Source organism: Orcinus orca, chromosome 8 (genome assembly GCF_937001465.1).
Source record: "Orcinus orca chromosome 8, mOrcOrc1.1, whole genome shotgun sequence".
Taxonomy (NCBI): Eukaryota; Metazoa; Chordata; class Mammalia; order Artiodactyla; family Delphinidae; genus Orcinus; species Orcinus orca.
Genome location: NC_064566.1, coordinates 50,433,847 through 50,451,136, shown reverse-complemented (window position 1 = coordinate 50,451,136; position 17,290 = coordinate 50,433,847). Strand labels below are relative to the sequence as shown.

Below are 17,290 nucleotides of genomic sequence, written 5' to 3'. Positions count from 1 at the left end.
AGGATGAGGGCGTATCTGTTCATTTGTTTTACCGTTATTTGTTGAGTGCCAGGCACTGGGCAGGGAAGCCAGAAACACAGTCCCTACCCTCTTGGGGGTAGTCTGGTATGGAATAGAGACACTAGTCCCATGATCACACCGGTAAACGCACAACTACAGCCATGTTAACTGCTGTGAAGGAAAGGGCCACAATGCCACCAGAGCTGTTTTTAAATTTTTATTATTCATTTATTTATTTTTGCTGCATTGGGTCTTCGTTGCTGCACGCGGGCTTTCTCTAGTTGTGGTGGGCGGTGAGCGGGGGCTACTGTTCTTTGCGGTGCGCGGGCTCCTCATTGCGGTGGCTTCTCTTTCTTGCAGAGCACGGGCTGTAGAGTGCAGGCTCAGTAGTTGTGGCTTGCGGGCGCTGGAGTGCAGGCTCAGTAGTTGTGGTGCACGGGCTCAGTTGCTCCGTGGCATGTGGGATCTTCCTAGACCAGGGATCAAACCCGTGTCTCCTGCATTGGCAGGCGGATTCTCAACCACTGCGCCACCAGGGAAGTCCGTCACCAGAGCGTATAACAGGGTCTTTGGCTTTGGAGTCCCTGGGTTAGGAGGTTAAGGCAGAGTAGGGGTTCCGTGGTGAAGAAGAGGGGAAAGTACTTCGAGGCAGTGGGAACAGCATGGGCAAAGGCCCTGTGGTGGCTGGGGACACTATTCTTTTAAGGAGCTTAAGATAAGGACAGTGAGAGGTTGTGGCCCGCGATGGGGCTGGAGATAAAGGCGGAGGCCGCCCTCAGGGCCTGACAACAATGCAAGTCCATTGAAGGGTGAGTGGTTGGGAGCTGGAAAAGATTGCTCCTTACTGCTGGGTAGAGAGATGTGGGGAGAGGGCATGAGAGCACACAGCAGAGACTGCTTCAGAGGCCACAGTACTGGGCCAAGAAGATGGGATCATGGGCCAGGGTGGCTGCAAGGAGATGGACAGAAGCAGAGAGATTTGACACATGGAAGCTGAGAGGGAGGAGGGTTTGTTTCTGACCTGGGTGGCCTGGGGGGTGGTGCCGGTTTCCCTGATGAGGACACACAGGGAAGATCACCGGCTTGGTTTTGGACATGTTGGGTTGGAGCAGGTTTGGTCCCAGCCACATGTGTTGGGTGTGGGAGGTGGTCAGGGCAGCGGTGTGGCGCCAGGAGGCAGAGGGAGTAGACAGTGCCCTTGGGCACGTAGGTGATGTGTGTACATGGGCCAGCCCTCAGTGCTGTAGGCCAAGTGGCCCTGGTGACGGTGTGCCCTCTCCCCAGAGCGCCCCCTGCACTTTGCGGAGAAGGTGCTGCCCATCCTGCATGGGCTGGGCATGGACAGCTACCTGGTGGTGAAGAAGCACCAGTCCATGGAGGCCATGCTGCTGTACCTAGGTAGGTGGTGTCCCTGGATGGGTGGTGCCTACAGGGTCGGGCAGCCTGGTGGCAGGTCCCTCCATCCAGAGCTGGGGCGAGATCAGGAACAGCCCAGGCAGAGGGCGCCAGGCGGGCAGGCCTCTTCGGAGGCTGGGGCAGGATGGACCCTGCCCTGGGTGTCTGTGTCTATGGGCGGGGCGTTGGTGCAACCCTGTGCCCACTCCACTCCTCCCCCAGCCAGCCATGTGGGTGAAACCAAGCACGGCATGATGAAGTTCCGAGAGGACCGCAGCCTCCTGGGCCTGGGCCTGCCCTCAGGGGGCTTCCACGATCGCTACTTCATCCTCAACAGCAGCTGCCTGCGGCTCTACAAGGAGGTCCGGGTACGTGATCCTGCTGGGTCCTGCCCCGAGGAGGGCACCAGCGTCCGGGTACGTGATCCTGCTGGGTCCTGCCCCGAGGAGGGCACCGGCGCCCCGGTGTGCTCAGACACCCGAGCACAGATGTCCCCCTGGGCCTAACAGTGGGAACGTCCCCATCACGGGGTCTCGGGGTGGCACAGCAGTTGTGGGGAGCTGTGGATTCTCAGAGACCCTCCTGCTGTGGCCCTCGGTGATCACATGGCTTTGCCCTGGAGCCCTCCTAGGCCTTGGTACCTGGATGCCATCACATCAGGCTTGTGCTGCTCACCTCTGCCTGGTCATGGCACCCACAAGAACATGCTACGTGGTGACAGCCCCAGGTTGTGGCCTGTGCATGCCTTGTTGCTTCATAGGCCATACCCCATCCCGGCCCACTCCATGCACGCCCATGCTGTCCACACGCCGGGCGTCCTCCCAGACCAGACGCCATCTCCGTCCTAGCACTGCCCCCGCTGCCCCAGCATACAAGCCACATCCCGCCATGCACCACTACACACACTGTCCTAGCTCTGGACCTGGGCCTCCTTCTTCCGTAACCCTGATCCTCTATCAAACAGAGCCAGAGGCCGTGGAGCGGGGCCCCTGAGACCGTGAGTAGCTGCGGGTCAACTGCCGGCTGCCTTACACCTCCTGGGGGCCAAGTGAGCCTAGTGGGAGCGTGGGGACCCAGCCAGAGCTCCTGGCCGTCTCCAGGCATGGTTTCCCGGCCTCCACCCTAGGGCTTGTGGCCTAGGCTCCTTCTCTTCATCCCAACCCTATCCCAGAGTGCTTCTCCCAAGATAAGGGCCCCCGTCAGTGCGATGCTCTAGACTTTTCCAAAAGCTTCAGGGTGGAGGCTGTGGAGCCAGTTAATGGAAGCCCCTAGGTTTGGATTAGAGCTCTGATCTTCACCTCCTGTCACCCCTGGAACCACCCTCTTCCCAGCCCTGGAGAGAGTTCCAGGGCTATTAGAATGTGCTCGCTACTGCCCTCATCTTAAAACGCAAGAGCAGGACTACAGAGGCCTGTGGTGTATCCCCCAGCTGTAGTAGCCTCCCTAGCTGGTTGCCAGCCTTTGTTTGCACACCCTGGGAGAGGGGAGTTCATCCTCTCCTCCCTTGGTGCTGCTCTGTCCCTAGAATGATAGTATCATACTGAGTATCACTGTTCAGGTTCAGCTGAGATCTGCCTCCCATGACACCCCTGTGGATCCCAGCTGTGCCTTGGGTGCCACAGAGTATAGATGCTCTGCAGAGACAGGCAACAGGAACGGGTTTCTAAGGCCAGGGGTCCAGCCTGAGCTCCTACCAGTGTCTCCTGCCCTTTCTGCCCCTTGCGTCTCCTGAGGACATCTGGACAGGCCTGGCTGCCGTGGGAGCCCAGCAGATAGAGCAGGACCCTCACCTCCCTCTCTCTGCACGTTACACCTCTATTAATGCAGCCTGGGCTCCTGCTGACCCTTGTGGGGAACGCCTCTTCTTCTCTCCTTTGCCTCCCTCTGTTATCACATCCTTGCTTCTGGGCCCATCCACCCCTCCGGTCAGTTCCCCTTGGTTCTAGATGCTATTTCCCTGGCCCTCTCCCTCTAGAGGTGCTTAGCCCCTTGGAATAGAACCAGACCGTCAGTGTGGGCAGGGAGGAGGGAGAATGGCTGAGGCACCTGGAAAAGCAGCTGCTGGTCCCTTGACACAGAGGAGAGGAGGCAGGAGAGCTAGAAAGAAGCAGATCTAATGTTTATCGAACCAGGCTTGGTGCCCAGCCTTTCACATACTGGGACATGTAATCTCACTACTGTCCTGTGTGGAGGGGTATTGTCCCTTTTTCACAGGTGAGAAAGCAGGCTTCAGGTGACTTGCCCAAGGCCATCTCTAGGTGGTAGCTTGGGACTCGAACCCAGATTTGTTAGCCTCAAAGCTTCAGCTTTTTATTCCTTGAAATATAGGAACAAAGACCTCATAGCAAGGGCTGGTCAGCTCAGGGCTAGATGGTGCTCTCCCCAGTGGCAGCCGGCACCTGGTCTCACAGGAGCCCTGGGAAGGTGTGTTTTGGCTACTGAGGTGTTGGTGATTCTGGTATTTGCTAGTTTATGGGGCAACAGGACAGAAGATTTGAAATTGGGACAGTGCCTGGCAGTTCAGGCTATGTGAACACCCAAGCCTCGTCCTGGAGTCTCCCATTGTTAAAGACCCTGAGGCCCCTGGGAAAAGCACATTCTAGAAAGATCTTGGTTCCAGCAGAGGTCTTTGAGCATCAAGGAGTGAACTTCATTCCCTGCCAGTGACCTTATACCTCGGAGATGCTGGCAACATGAGCTGTTTGATCAGAAACGAAGATTACATTGACTGACGCTCCCCCTGCCCCCCAGAGTCCCCCTCAACCTTCTTGTCTTGGCCATGCTCACATCATAAGCCTGCCACGTACACGCCACACGCACCAGTACCTGAGGAAGTAGCGGCCTGAGGGTTGTTTTTTTCTGGTTCTGAAGGAGCCACAGCCTGGCCTGACCGCCTCCATTCCCTTAATCCTCTCCACGCCCTGACTGCAACCACTGTTCCTGTCACACGCCTGGGCTGGCTCCGCCCACTCCGGAGTCACCTTACTCCTTGCTTTTAGTTCTCTTCCCCTCACACCCACAGCCCGACTTCTTCCAAGCCCACTGTCTGCTTTTCATTCCCTCAGCCTGATTCCTTCTGTACCTGCAGCTCAGTTTCCCCCACATCCTTTCTCCTGTCATGCTCAGAGCCGAATGTTGCATGCCTGCAGCCTAACTTCTTTTACGGCCTCTGTCTCAGTCTTTCCATTCCTGCTGCCTGGTTTCTTCCAACTGCAGTCTGATTTCTTCAATGCTCTCAGCCTTGTGTCTTCCCTGCTTGCATGCAGGCCTCTTCTTTCTTGTATTCTCCCTAGACGTTGTTTCTCCCGTATCGGCAGCCTGCTCTCCTTATCTCTGCCCTGTTTCCTCCCTGCCTGCAGCCCTGATCATCTGTGCCCGTGGCTCACCTTGTTCTGGCCCTCTTGGGCACATAGCCATTGTCCTGCTATGTATGTGCAGGAGATGTGGGGCTCCCCCTTCAGGGGCTTGGTCGTTAGGAGGACTGGGGGTGAAAGCAGGGTGAAGGTTCCTAATAAGCCCTTCTTAAACTACACCCCCTGTGATAGCACCGAAGTCTCCACTGATTCCCTAGGCAGCCCATCCTATTGTGACCTCACAGGGAAGTCCACCAATTCCCGAAATTCTCCATCTCCCTGGCCATCCCCTAGTCATCCCCTAGTCCCCTCTTTTTGTTCCTGCTGAGGAGCCATGCCTGGGGGTGGCTGGGAGCAATGGTGGGGAACAGTAGAGGTGGCTCAATCTGTGACCCCCAGTTTTGGTTGTAAGTGACTCCCCCTCCCCTGCCATCCACCCTGGTGTCCCTGTTGGCACCAGGGGTGCCTGGTGGGGGCAGGGTTTCAAGCAAGTGGCTCCCAGAGCAGGAGGAAGGCTCATTCGCTTGACCTCCAACCCGCTGCTTCCCTGGAGGTCAATGCTCCCATCCCCCTGCCTCTGAGGCAGCCTGCTCCTTCCAAGCCCAGACCCATATGCAGAGGTGGGGACCAGAGATGAGCATGTCAGTGATCTGGTGCCCCTCCCCAGTACATTGGTCTGTCGCTTCCTGGCCTAGACCACTGGGAAGTTCTTCCCGTGGTCTACGGAACGGCAGTTCTGCTTCAGCTCGAGTCATTAGCCTTCACTTTGTGGAGCCAAAGAGCCAGTAACTGCTCACCTCACAAGCCTTCTGTTCACACAGTCAACCCTGGAGGCTCCATGGGGCAGGGAAGGGTGAAGAATAAATAACCTGAGACACACAGACAGCCAAGGCTCTCAGCTCCTGTACACTCGCTCAGTTTGGTGCCAAAGGGTGATGTGCAACGTGCAGACTTGTCCCTCTGCAGACAGCCTGGATCAGCCTATGATATTGACACAGATCAGTTCTCAGTTTGCAGGGCTGCAGGGAGGGACTGGGGATCAACTGCTGCGGACATCCAGCTACCTCGGGGACAAGGGTTGACTGTCTGATGCTGGGGCAGGGAGAGGGGCCTGGGGGCTCTGTTGAGCTAGATTGTGAGCAGGGAGGGCTTTGTCAGGAAGGCTTGCTGGAGGAGGGCTCCTGGGCTGGGAGGTAGAGAGGCTGGGGAGAGGGGGGAGGGAGGCACCCAGTTGGGAGATCTGCCCCAGTGCGCACCCTGACTGACTGAAGTTCCTACTCCTTCTTCCTCTGCCACCCAGAGTCACCGGCCTGAGAAGGAGTGGCCCGTCAGGAGTCTCAAAATCTACCTGGGAGTGAAGAAGAAACTCCGGCCACCCACCTGGTGAGCTGGGGCGGGGGAGGTGGGTCCACGACTAGGGCCTGCGGGGCTCAGAACTGATGGGGGAGGCACAGCTGAGAGCTGTGAACTTGACAGGGACTGGCTCATAGTTCTGAGGGTGTGGTCTCCCAGACCAGCAGCATCAGCATCACCTGGAAACACAGTAGAAACCCGAATTCTTGGGTACCACCCCAGACGTGCTAAATCACGGATTCTGGGGCTGAGGCCAGCAGTCTGTGCTGTCACAAGCCACCTAGGGGACTCTGATGCTTGCTCATGTTTAAGAACCATTGGCCTGGATTGAAATCCAGTTAGTCACTGACTAGCTCTGGGACCTTTCTGTGCCTCACTTCCCACATCTGAGGAATGGGGAAAATAATGGCACGCCTGTTCCAAAGGGTGGTTGTGTGGGGTTTTTTCCTTCTTCTTTTTTTAGTTGAAGCATAATTGATATGGTGGTATGTTTTAACCGTTGAAAAGTGATGCATAGCCACTATCACTGTTATTAACTGCAGTCACTAGGCTGGGGTTTCTGGCATTCACCTTTTACCCGCTGGCTGTGCCTGCTTCTCTCTGGGGGGGGTGGGGGAGCCAAGGCCCTGGGAGGCTGGCAGGGCTGTGAGAGGAAGAGGCAGCGGCCGGGATGTGCTGTGCCCACAGAAGGACTTGAACTCTGCCCCCAGCCCTGGCCCAGGCTTCTGGGCTCTGTCCTAGGCTCTCACTGGGGCTATGAGGCCTCTCTGGGCTGTCAAGTGACCCCACCTGCCCCTTCTCTGCAGCTGGGGCTTCACGGTGGTGCACGAGACGGAGAAACACGAGAAGCAGCAGTGGTGAGTGAGGGCCCCATGCCGAGGAGAGATGGTAGCATGTCCGCCTTGGTTGGGTCCCCTCACTGACCAGATCTGGGTCCTGCCCCCGAGACCCTGGGCGGGGGAACACGGTAGGGTATCCCTGCTCAGCCAGGCCCTGGCGGCATCCAGACCTGTGCCCCACCCTGTAGGTACCTGTGCTGTGAGACGCAGATGGAGCTCCGGGAGTGGTTCGCCACTTTCCTCTTCATGCAGGTACCAGGCGCGGGGTGTGGGGTGGGTCCCGGGAAGCCTCCATTACAGAGAAGGGGTATGAGTGCTTCTTCACTGTTCAGGCCACCGATTGCTTCAGGATGTTGAGTTGCCTTTAATCCACTTGTTCGTTCATTCTCACGTAAACCCTTCCTGGTACCTATTCTGGTCCAGCTCTGAGCCAGGCATGCTAGAGACAGAGGGTGCAGACCCCTTCCCTCGGGCACTCACTCCCCACATAGAAAGGAAAACAGACCCAGAAGGAGCCTGTTAGAGCCCAGTGCTGTGGTGACAGAGGGAAGCCAGGGACCCTACCTCGTGGAGGTGTTGGGTGAGGTGAGGAAGGCAGCAGGGAGGGGGTATCGTGGAAGCTGAATCTTTGGGGATGAGGGAGCGTTCACCAAGCAAAGGCGGGGGTGGGGCGGCTTCGAGGCAAAGGGAACAGTTTGCACACAGGCGTAGCAGGATTGCCGACAGGGTGTAAAGGGAGAAGCCGGGCACGCTAGAAGTTGGCACTGGGAACGAAGTTGGGAGTAAAATCTCAGTCTTGAAGGCCATGCCAAGGAAGCTGAACTTGACCTAGTCGGCAGTTTGAAGGGAGAGTTTTAAGCAAGAGTGGTGCGCAGGGTTGAGTCTGAGTCTGAGGGTCCATTCTGGGTGCGGTGTGCAGGGGAGGATGGGCTGAAGGGCCGAGCCTGGAAGTGAGGAGGCCAGTGAGGTAGTTGCTGCAGTGGGCCAGGTGGGAACAGGCTGGGGAGGACTCGAAGCCAGAGCAGGGCTAGAGGGGTGGGTTGGACATAAAATAGGTGTGTGTTTGTTTGTCTTTTGGCCGTGCGGCATGCGGGATCTTAGTTCCCCAACCAGGGATCGAACCCGTGCCCCAGGCAGTGGGAGCACGGGCTCTTAACCACTGGACCACCGAGGAAATCCCAAAACAGGTTTTTTTTTTTTTTTTTTTTTTACGCGGGCCTCCCACTGCTGTGGCCCCTCCCATTGCGGAGCACAGGCTCCGGACGCGCAGGCCCAGCGGCCATGGCTCACGGGCCCAGCCGCTCCGCGGCATGTGGGATCTTCCCGGACCGGGGCACGAACCCGAGTCCCCCGCATCGGCAGGCGGACTCTCAACCACTGCGCCACCAGGGAAGCCCCAAAACAGGTTTTTAAAATGAGAGCTCAGAATTGTTTGGGGAGAAGGGAGACAAAACTGTACCAGGGCTTGGGCTGAGCTCTTTTAGCCCTGAGCTTCCTGGTAGTCAAAAGTCAAAAGGGAAACAGAGCAGATTCTAGAGTTTCCTTGGTTCCTGGTGAAAGGAAGCAGACATGTTCCTCTAGAACTCTTTTCTTGGCACTGTGTTCTTGAAGCGGTTTGTTTGTGGACCTGGAAATGAGGGTTGTTGAGTAATGTAATTGGCTGGGCTTTGCCGGGGATACAGTCATGTTCTCCTAACAGCTGCTTCTCATATCTGCTCAGATCAAAGCTGAGGGTTTCACCTCAGATCATAGCTGGAGGCATTTCTTGGAAGGGTGGGTGGATCCGGAGTTGAGTGTCTAGGCTAGCGAACCGAGCCCAGACCCCAACACCCCTCCTCTCCCCTGCTGCCCAGCACGACGGCCTGGTGTGGCCCTCAGAGCCCTCACGCGTGTCCCGGGCGGTGCCTGAGGTCCGGCTGGGCAGTGTTTCGCTGATCCCCCTGCGCGGCAGTGAGAATGAGATGCGCCGGAGCGTGGCTGCCTTTACTGCGGACCCCCTTTCTGTGAGTGGCTCTCCATTCCTGTGGGCAGGCGGCTGGGAACCTGGCTGGAGCCTGCCTTCCACCTGACTCACTCTGCTTCTCCTCTCTGAGTGCCCTCCGGCCCTGTCCCTCCGTCCTCATTGGGAGTCCTGACAGGCCCCTTTGGTTCACCTGGTTCCCGGGAGACCCCTCTCTGCTGGCCCCTGGCCCCTGCTCCCTGTGAGTCTTCACAACGTGCTCATGGAATCTGGACTTCTGTGCCTTCCCACAGCTCCTCCGAAACGTCTGATCGCAGGTGGGACTCTGCCACCGTGAAGCCTTCGTGGGCAGACACCCTCATGCCCTGCGTGCCTGGTGTGAGCCAGCAGGGGGCACATGAGGAAGCCGCACCCCCAGACCCCTCATCCTGACTGCAGCCTGGGGTTCCCTGGCCAGGACGTGGGGGGCAGGCAGCAGGGTCTGCCTGAGGAGGAATCCCTTACCTGCTCTGTCCAGGTGCTCAGCCCTCCTCCTGGCCTGGCCTGCTCCCCCGCTGGGTCACACACCCTGAGTTTAAGGGGCTGGAGAGATGGGCATCAGTGAGGCACTCTGGCGGACTGCCATCCTTTCAGAGGCTCAAGGCCCTGGGGCCCCCGCTGGAAGGGAGCCCACCCCTTTGCCACAGACTCCAGAACAGCTCTAAAGGAACACTCAGCTGGGGTGGGGAGGGAGCTCTTGGGTAAATGTATACAGGGCTGAGAACTGGACTTGGGGGACTTTAGCCCCCCTTCTGGTCTGGGCTTACTGGGAGGGCCTAGGCTGCCCGGTGCCCCTTCCCCACTTTGGGGACCTTTTGATAATATAAATGTATCTGTATATTTTATCCCCTGGTGCTGAGGTCTATGATTGGTTGGGGGTTTCAGGTGTCCCAGGGTAAGAGGGGACAGGAGGACAGGCACTCCAGAGGTGAGTGCCTTGGACCCTGAAGCCGGGGACCTGACCCTGCTATCTCCAGGCCCTCAGCTGTCCAGATACTCTCCCCCTGCCCCAGACAGAGCCCCAGGCTGGCTCCAAGCTGTCCTCACTGTACTCCTGTACAGATGGCGTGGGGATTGCGGGTCCTGACTCTGACCAGGACAGACCCCAGCTAGATTGAGTCCCTCTCCCTGCTGCAGTCTGATTCTGAGCCAGGGGCTGGTTGTGTGGTATGTGAGTGACTCAGGGTAGCTCGTCATTAGCCCTTCTAGAGACACAAGGTCACGGAGGGAGTGACAGGACCTTTATTAAATTAGGAAGAAGGTCCTCAGGTTACCCTTGGCTCCTGTGCACACCCCTTCAGAGGTGCCCTGCCTTGGACCAGGAAGCTGCCCTCACTGGCCACCTCCAAGAAGACAAGGCCCTGGCAAGTGGGGGGGCGATAAGGAGCTGTTCAGAGACGAATTGGGGACTCCCTGGGAAGGTGCCAGATACCACATTCCGCCTCTGCCTAGAGCCTCATTCCCAGCCTCTCTCCAGGGGCCCAGCGGGCAGACAGGCTGGCCTCCCAGCCTCAGCCTCAGCCGCTGGAGCTGGGCAAGCTGGGCAGCCCCTGACTTCTCACTGATCCAGTTCAGTGGGGAGGCCTGGATGCAGGTGGGGGTCTTGGTGGCCTGGACTCCAGGTTCCTTGTTCCTGTCTCTCGGGAAGGGGAGGTAGATGCCACACTGGAATGGGTTCTCTGGCCGGCTTCACAGGCTGGGACTAAGCCCCCCCCACTCCGAGTCTCCCACTTTTGTCTTGCCCTAGGTGGGCTGCTCCAGGCCAGGCTGACCATTCCACCTGCAGCCAGGAGAAGACCCTTGTTCAAGTGCTCAGGGGCTGGAATTCTTCCCTGGATCTGACCTTGGACTGACCAGCTAACCCTGAGGCCCAGAGAGAGGGTGGGTGAGACTGGAGGCGCTCCCCCGCTAGGCTGCCAAGTGTCACTTGCCCCAGCTCAGGGACAGCCTGCAATGACCGCATTGGGCCACCAGGGGGCAGCCACGGACAACTCAACATTGCTGGGTCCCAGAACAGGTTCTGGAGGACCCCACGTCTTCTGTTGGAGTGTGGGGTGAGACCTGGCCCTCCCTGCCTTTGACCCCAGGGCTGGTGATACTGTGGAAGGCAGCACAATACAAGAAGTGCTTTGGACTCCCAGGCCATTGGAACCCGAAGGAGGGAGGAAAGGCCTTTGTGGGTCAGTGCCTGTGTATTCTATGTACTGTCTCCTGGCAGAGGAAGAAAGGCCAGAGAAGGGAAATGACTTGCCCAAGGTCACACAGCTCTTCTGAATCAGGGTTGAGGTCCATCTCCACTGCCCCATTTTGGGGGGTTCTCCTTCCTCCACTCCCTTCCTGATTCCAGCTCTGCTGTCTCCTCTCATAAGTGGCCCCATTTGTCCCCTGGGGAAGGGGATCTGAGCTGTCAAGAGTTAATGATGCTTAAAGTGCTTTTCCTGGGGATCAGGGATGACATCCCAACGGGAGTCTTCGGGGCCTCAACCGTAATGAATTATGGTAAAGACAACAGTGTTGGGTGGATTAGGGCAGGAGGCTCTGCCTGTCTTTGTGACAAAGATTTGTAGATATGGGGTCTCTTGGGACCCTGGGTGGTTTGTTCACATATTATTTGAGGTTGGGTTGAGGGGGGATGGATAAAGAACCTGGAGCCAGACCTGCCGAGGTGTGGGCAGCAGCTCTTGGAGAGGCAGGAGGCTTCCTGGAGGAGGAGGTGCCCCTGAATTGGCCCTGAAGACTGGAAGCCTTTCCAGCTGTACATGGTAAGGAGGGGGTGCAAGTTGGGGTGAGGGTGGGTCGAAGTGTTGGGGGAGGAGGACAGGGCTTCCAGGGTCAACCCAAGTCACGGCCTAATGGCAGGGGAGCATGGGGAGGCCTGGGAGAGAAGGCTATGGCAAGTCAGAGCTTGGGGGTGAAGGCACTGTGGATGGAGAGGAGGCTGAGCCGGGTGGGGAGTGGGGGCTGGGAGGTGGTGTGGGGTGTCTGTCTCTCTTCCGCCTCCTTCCTGCTCAACCCGCCTACCCTGCAAAGCATTCAGCAGCCATCCAGCCCTCGAGGGCCGGGCCTCAGGAGACCACTGGGCTCCACAAGAAATCGATGGGGCTGGGGAAGGGAAGATGGGCCCTGCCTCCTCTCCGCCTCCCCCTGAGCCCGGGGATTGGAAGCGGGGCCTGGAGCTGAGACCTTCTTTCCTGGCCCCATGCTCTCATGGCTCCTAAGCCCCCTGCCCACAACTGGTTGGTTTTTTTTTTTTTTTTAAAAGATGTTGGGGGTAGGAGTTTAGTAATTTATTTATTTATTTTTGCTGTGTTGGGTCTTCGTTTCTGTGCGAGGGCTTTCTCTAGTTGTGGCAAGCGGGGGCCACTCTTCATCGCGGTGCACAGGCCTCTGACTTATCGCGGGCTCTCTTGTTGCGGAGCACAGGCTCCAGACGCGCAGGCTCAGTAGTTGTGACTCATGGGCCTAGTTGCTCCGCGGCATGTGGGATCCTCCCAGACCAGGGCTCGAACCCGTGTCCCCTGCATCGGCAGGCAGATTCTCAACCACCGCGCCACCAGGGAAGCCCCAAACAACTGGTTGTTTTTGAAAAGCGGGGGTGTGGATGCCAACTGTCGGGGCAGATGCCGACACTCCTGTCTACAAACTAGATTTGGCTGAGTTCCTGAGGTCTCTGATCCTCAGTTTTCTCTTCTGTTCTTTGGAGGTATTAATAGCACCCACTAATGGGAGGATTAAAGAGCTAGTAAGCGTGAAGTACCCAGCACTGTCCCTCGATAACCCCCTTCCCAAATACGTCTGGGGAGGCATCATGGCATCCAGAGTCCTTTCCAGGCCCAATATATTTTCATTCAACAAGCATTTCTTGAACATCTACAGTGTGTTCAGGGCTTCACTGAACAATGAGCCGGAGCAGATGAATAAGTGGTGTGGAGGAAGGAGGAGGTCTTCTGGTTGGGGGAATTGATCAAGAAAGACTCCAAAGAGGAGGTGAGCCTGGAGGGACAAGCAGTGTTTCTGCAGGTGGAGTTGAGAGGGAGACATTTCTGGGAGAGGGAATGGCAGGAGCCACAGGCAAGCTGTTGTGGCCCTGCAGCGAGCAGCCTGTTGTGGTTGGAGCTTAGTGCACCACTGTCACTCCAGGGCCTGTCCCCCATGCCTCTGGTGTTGGGGTCTTCCCCAGCCAGCTTCCTTTGGTCAGCTCTGTGACCTAAGTGACCCAGACTTTGATCTGGGGTATGTCTGTCTGTCTCTCATATACATAGAAGGATAGCTGGCATGAACCTCCCAACCTCTTTTCCAATATGACCCCTCCTTCAGGAAGCTCTTCTGGATTGTTCTTCCATCCAGAAGAACTTAGGGTGCACTTAGGATGTGTGTGTGTGTGTGTGCACGTGCACGCGCCCACATGTATGTGCCCTGGCCACTTGGGTCCAGCTAGAGACTGGCCCAGGGAAGAGCTGTCAGGGAAAGGGTTCCTTGGTCAGACCAAGCTGGTTCAACCCCGGCATATTCGCCACTCCCACGCCACTTTCAGCCTGTGGAAATTTCCGCATTTTCTCTGCCATGGTTACAGCTCCTACTGCTGTATTTATCACCCTGGAGACACAGTGGCACAGGCACACACATGCCACACACACTCATGCCCTGCACACACGTGGTGCCTGCATACTTTCTCCTGAACTTCCACACACACACACACACACACACACACACACACACACACGCTGCACGTGTATGAACGCCCCTGCACACAAAGCTCTCTAGGAAAATTGCCCCCCTCCCTCCCGCTCCTCCACTCTGTCCTCCCACCACCACCCACCTCAAAACACTGAGACCGAAGAGATGGGCTGGATGGTGCCTCCCACCACTTGTCAGCTTGGGAGGCCCTTCCCCCTCCGTGACTACAGTGTGTTCTTCCCCACCACCCCGCCCTTCCGCCTTCTGCGTCTCCCCAGCTCTCCCTACCCTTCCCTCCTCTCTGCCACTCCTCTGCACTCCTGCATGTCTCTCCCTGCACCGCAGTCACTCTGTCCTCTCTGGGTCACTCTTTTGACCCTCTGAGGTGGAAGCTGTCCTTCCTCCCTGCCCTCCCTCCTGAGGGGCACAGGATGGGGACCTCACAGGCACTGATGGAGACAGAGGGACAGGCCAGGGGGGCCCAGGGCCTGAGCCTCCTCAGCTTCTGTCACTTCCAGTCCCTCCTCCTGGGTGAAGGGAGGGCTGTGTGCCTAACACCATGGAGACCAGCGTCATGGCAACAAAGCCCGGTGGGCACAGCCTTCCTCCTCCGGGGGCCCCCAGAACCCCCTAGGAGGAGCTGCCAAGAGGCCCTGAGGAGGTGGGCCTTGTGCTGGGCCTGGTGCCCAGCACTGGCTGCCGTGCCCGCCTCCAGCTCATACCACCCCCAGATCGCCCCCATCCTGACCAGCTCTCCTGCAGCTTCCACTACCACAGGTCACTAATCCCAGTGGGGTAAAATCTTTTTGCAAACACGAACTCCAGAGCTGGGGACCCTGAGGGCTCATTTATAGACTGAGGGCCAGAGAGGGCAGGGGTTTGCCCAGGGGCACGCAGCATGTCTGGCCGAGCTCCTGACCCTTAGATCTCAGTTCTCTCCTCTGGCCTCCCACCTTCCACTCAGATCAGCTGTCAGTGGGGCGAAGAGGTCAGTTCAGCCACCTGGGAGGTCTCCAGCCAGTCCTTAGTGTTGGCAGTAATGACGATGCAAATGATGGTCCTGATAAGCCCTTAGGAGGCACCCACCACCTGCTGGGCTAAGGCTTTGCATGTGTCGTTTTGTTTAATCCTTGTAACAAACCCTATAAAAAAGTTACTTTTTGTTCTCATTTTATCCCTGAAGAAACTGAGGCATAGACTTGCCAGTGTCAAGTGACTAGTAAATGGTAGAGCTGGAACAGGAACACAGGTCTTCCCCAGCCAGCGCGGAAAAGCCAAGGCTTTATGCATGGTTCCCCTCCCAGCAGGCACTCTTCTAAATCAGTGACAAACTGTGTTTTCCGTTCTGTCTTTCCTTCTGGAGAGAGTTCCTGGGGAAAGATCTGGGGCTCAGTCTAGGTCTGGCCTTAGGGTTTCGAGAAGTCAGGAGGTTTCTTTTCTAAGGTGATGGAGAGGGAACAGCATGTTTAGTCCTAGGGAAAACCTCCCTTGCAGTCCGGCAGTGCATAAACTAGTTCGCAATCTCCAGGTTCTTTCAGAGTCCTGTCTAAACCCAGGCTGGAGCCTCAGGATGGAGGGAGAAGATCCTCCCTCCTGGGCCCAGACGCAACTTCTCTCCCGACCTTGATGGAGTCACGTTGCAGCTTCTTCCCTGCTGGCTTATGTAATCATTCAAATATAGCAGCTGCCTTTATCCCACTGAGTCGCACCCCCTCCTGCCCCCCCACTCAGGTGCAGGGAGTGACGAGGGGGAAGAGGTAGATTAGGGCTGAGTGGGTGGCTCGGGGCCTCCTGGTAAGGAGGATGCTAGTGTGCTGGATTGGAGGGTGGTGGAGGTGAGGGAGCTGGGCCAGGGCGGCAAGGAGGGTAAAACCTTTCCCAGAGTTGGAAGCCACAGAGTCACTCCTTTTCTGACCTGCCCCTGCTGAAATTACACATTCCTGGGGATCCCTTCCCAGGGTTACAAGCTGTATCTGCAGATTTCCCTCCCAGACCTCTGTCCAGCTGGAGGAGGAGAGGTGAAAGATTACAAGAGGAGGAGCTAGTCCAGTGGGGCAGTGACCAGCAGTCCTTGGCCATAGGCCCAGCCCTGCCCTTTACTCACTGTGCGACCTGGGTGTGTTTCTGCCCTCTCTCACCTGTTCCCCCATCTGTACAATGAGGGATTGGACTCTACTGGCTCTAGCACCTTATGCTGCCTGATCCGTATCCCAGGAGATGACCTCGACCTTGGGCAGAAGGCACTTCCAAGTGTCTGGTCCAGCCCCATCCTAGGCTGACATCCTTCTCCTCTCATCTGTGCCCACCCTAAGTCTGCCAATCTTCCTGGGCCAGTTCAGCACTCCCACCCCATCCATGGGGCAGTGTAGGTAGAATGATAGGATTCTGAGCTGAGGGGCTGCCTCTCCCCTCCCTGAACTTGCTGTCTGTTCCACCACTTCACCCCCCTGCCCAGCAGGAACGGGGAGCTCACTGCCCCCACCTGAGGTCACCCCTTCCCTCATAGGGCAGCTTTGGCCGATCCTGGAACCTGAAGTAGGCCCACGATGAATGCCTCAGCTCTCAGTTTCTGCATCCCCAAAGCCACCTTCCTGAGATATGGAAGAAGCCATTCTGGAGGCAGTGGTGACCTTTTGTTCCTTTCAGCAAAGGCCTTGTCACCCATGGTGTGGTGGGGTCTGTGCTTAATGTGGAAATACAGGGAAGTATGCCAGGCCCCTGCCAAGGACATGGTGCTCCTCTAGCCATTGTCCTTGGAGCCACAGTTGGCAGCTTCTGGCTGAGGAGGGGAAGGAGACGCACTGTGGGATGGTTCCCTCTGATGCTTTCCCCCACCTCCCTGCTGGGATCTTGCTGCCAAGACCCAAATGTAGACATCCTGGCGCCCAGCCAGAGGGAGTCACCCAGGAGTTTTCGGGCCAACCCTCCGTGAAACCGGTGTTCTGCCAATAACCAGCCTTCCCCCTGGAGAGCAGTGGGGTGTTTCACGCTCCACAGCCTCAGTCTTTTCCCTACAGGGGAGGAGAATTCCCACAGCAGATCGGTGAGGCCTGCACCACCTGTGTCCTCACATCCACCTGCAGCCTCTTACTGAGGGCTTGCTCCAATGTGTCCTGGACTGAGCTCTGAAGTGCCCCATCTCATTTCCACGCTCATCTGTGTCTCCTTCCTACTTTCCTACCTCAACATTTCTTACTTGTACCTGGTGAGGCTGCCCAAAGGCTGGGGTCTGGAGCTGAGGTGAATAGGACTTCGGCCCGTCCTTGAGGAAAATGTGATCCAGTAGGAGAAAGGAGATGGACCTGAGCAGGGGGATGAGGTGTTGGGACAGGTGGCAAGTTAGGGAGGGGAGAGACAGCCAGGCATGCTCCGCCCAGAATCCAGTTACCCCTCCTGCCTACCCTGTCCCTGGTGGGTGGGGGCAGGTGTGTGTTGAATTGGCCTAGGAAGGCTGGGCCAGGATTTGGGATGGGCAGAGAAAAGGAAGACAGAGGGAAGTCAGCCTAGGAAGGGAAACAGACTATATACCAAGTCAAGGAGGAGGAAAGGACTAGCATGTGCTTAGGGACTAGACCCTGCGCCACCTGGAGCAGAGGGTGGAGAGGTCAGCCAGGGTCGATCATGAGAAACCTCAAATGCCAGGCTGAGGAGCTTGGCCTTTATCCTGAGAGCAC

At 57.3% G+C, this 17,290-nt stretch overlaps 1 protein-coding gene across 15 annotated transcripts in view; it reads left to right on the top strand.

The window, feature by feature from the left end:
* Nucleotides 1-9,784, top strand: part of ARAP1 (ArfGAP with RhoGAP domain, ankyrin repeat and PH domain 1) — a 63,590-nt gene extending 53,806 nt beyond the window's left edge. For 6 of the 15 annotated variants that reach the window (XM_033405629.2, XM_033405631.2, XM_033405626.2 and 3 more), the window contains 8 exons: nucleotides 1,285-1,398; nucleotides 1,618-1,763; nucleotides 2,360-2,392; nucleotides 6,049-6,131; nucleotides 6,908-6,958; nucleotides 7,129-7,192; nucleotides 8,794-8,943; nucleotides 9,034-9,187. In XM_033405629.2, coding sequence (XP_033261520.1) covers nucleotides 1,285-1,398; nucleotides 1,618-1,763; nucleotides 2,360-2,392; nucleotides 6,049-6,131; nucleotides 6,908-6,958; nucleotides 7,129-7,192; nucleotides 8,794-8,943; nucleotides 9,034-9,075 — 683 coding nt within the window. In that variant the 3' untranslated portion in view covers nucleotides 9,076-9,187. The other 9 variants (XM_033405636.2, XM_012536728.3, XM_049714258.1 and 6 more) reach the window with 5 other exon arrangements.
* Nucleotides 9,785-17,290: the final 7,506 nt, after the last annotated feature.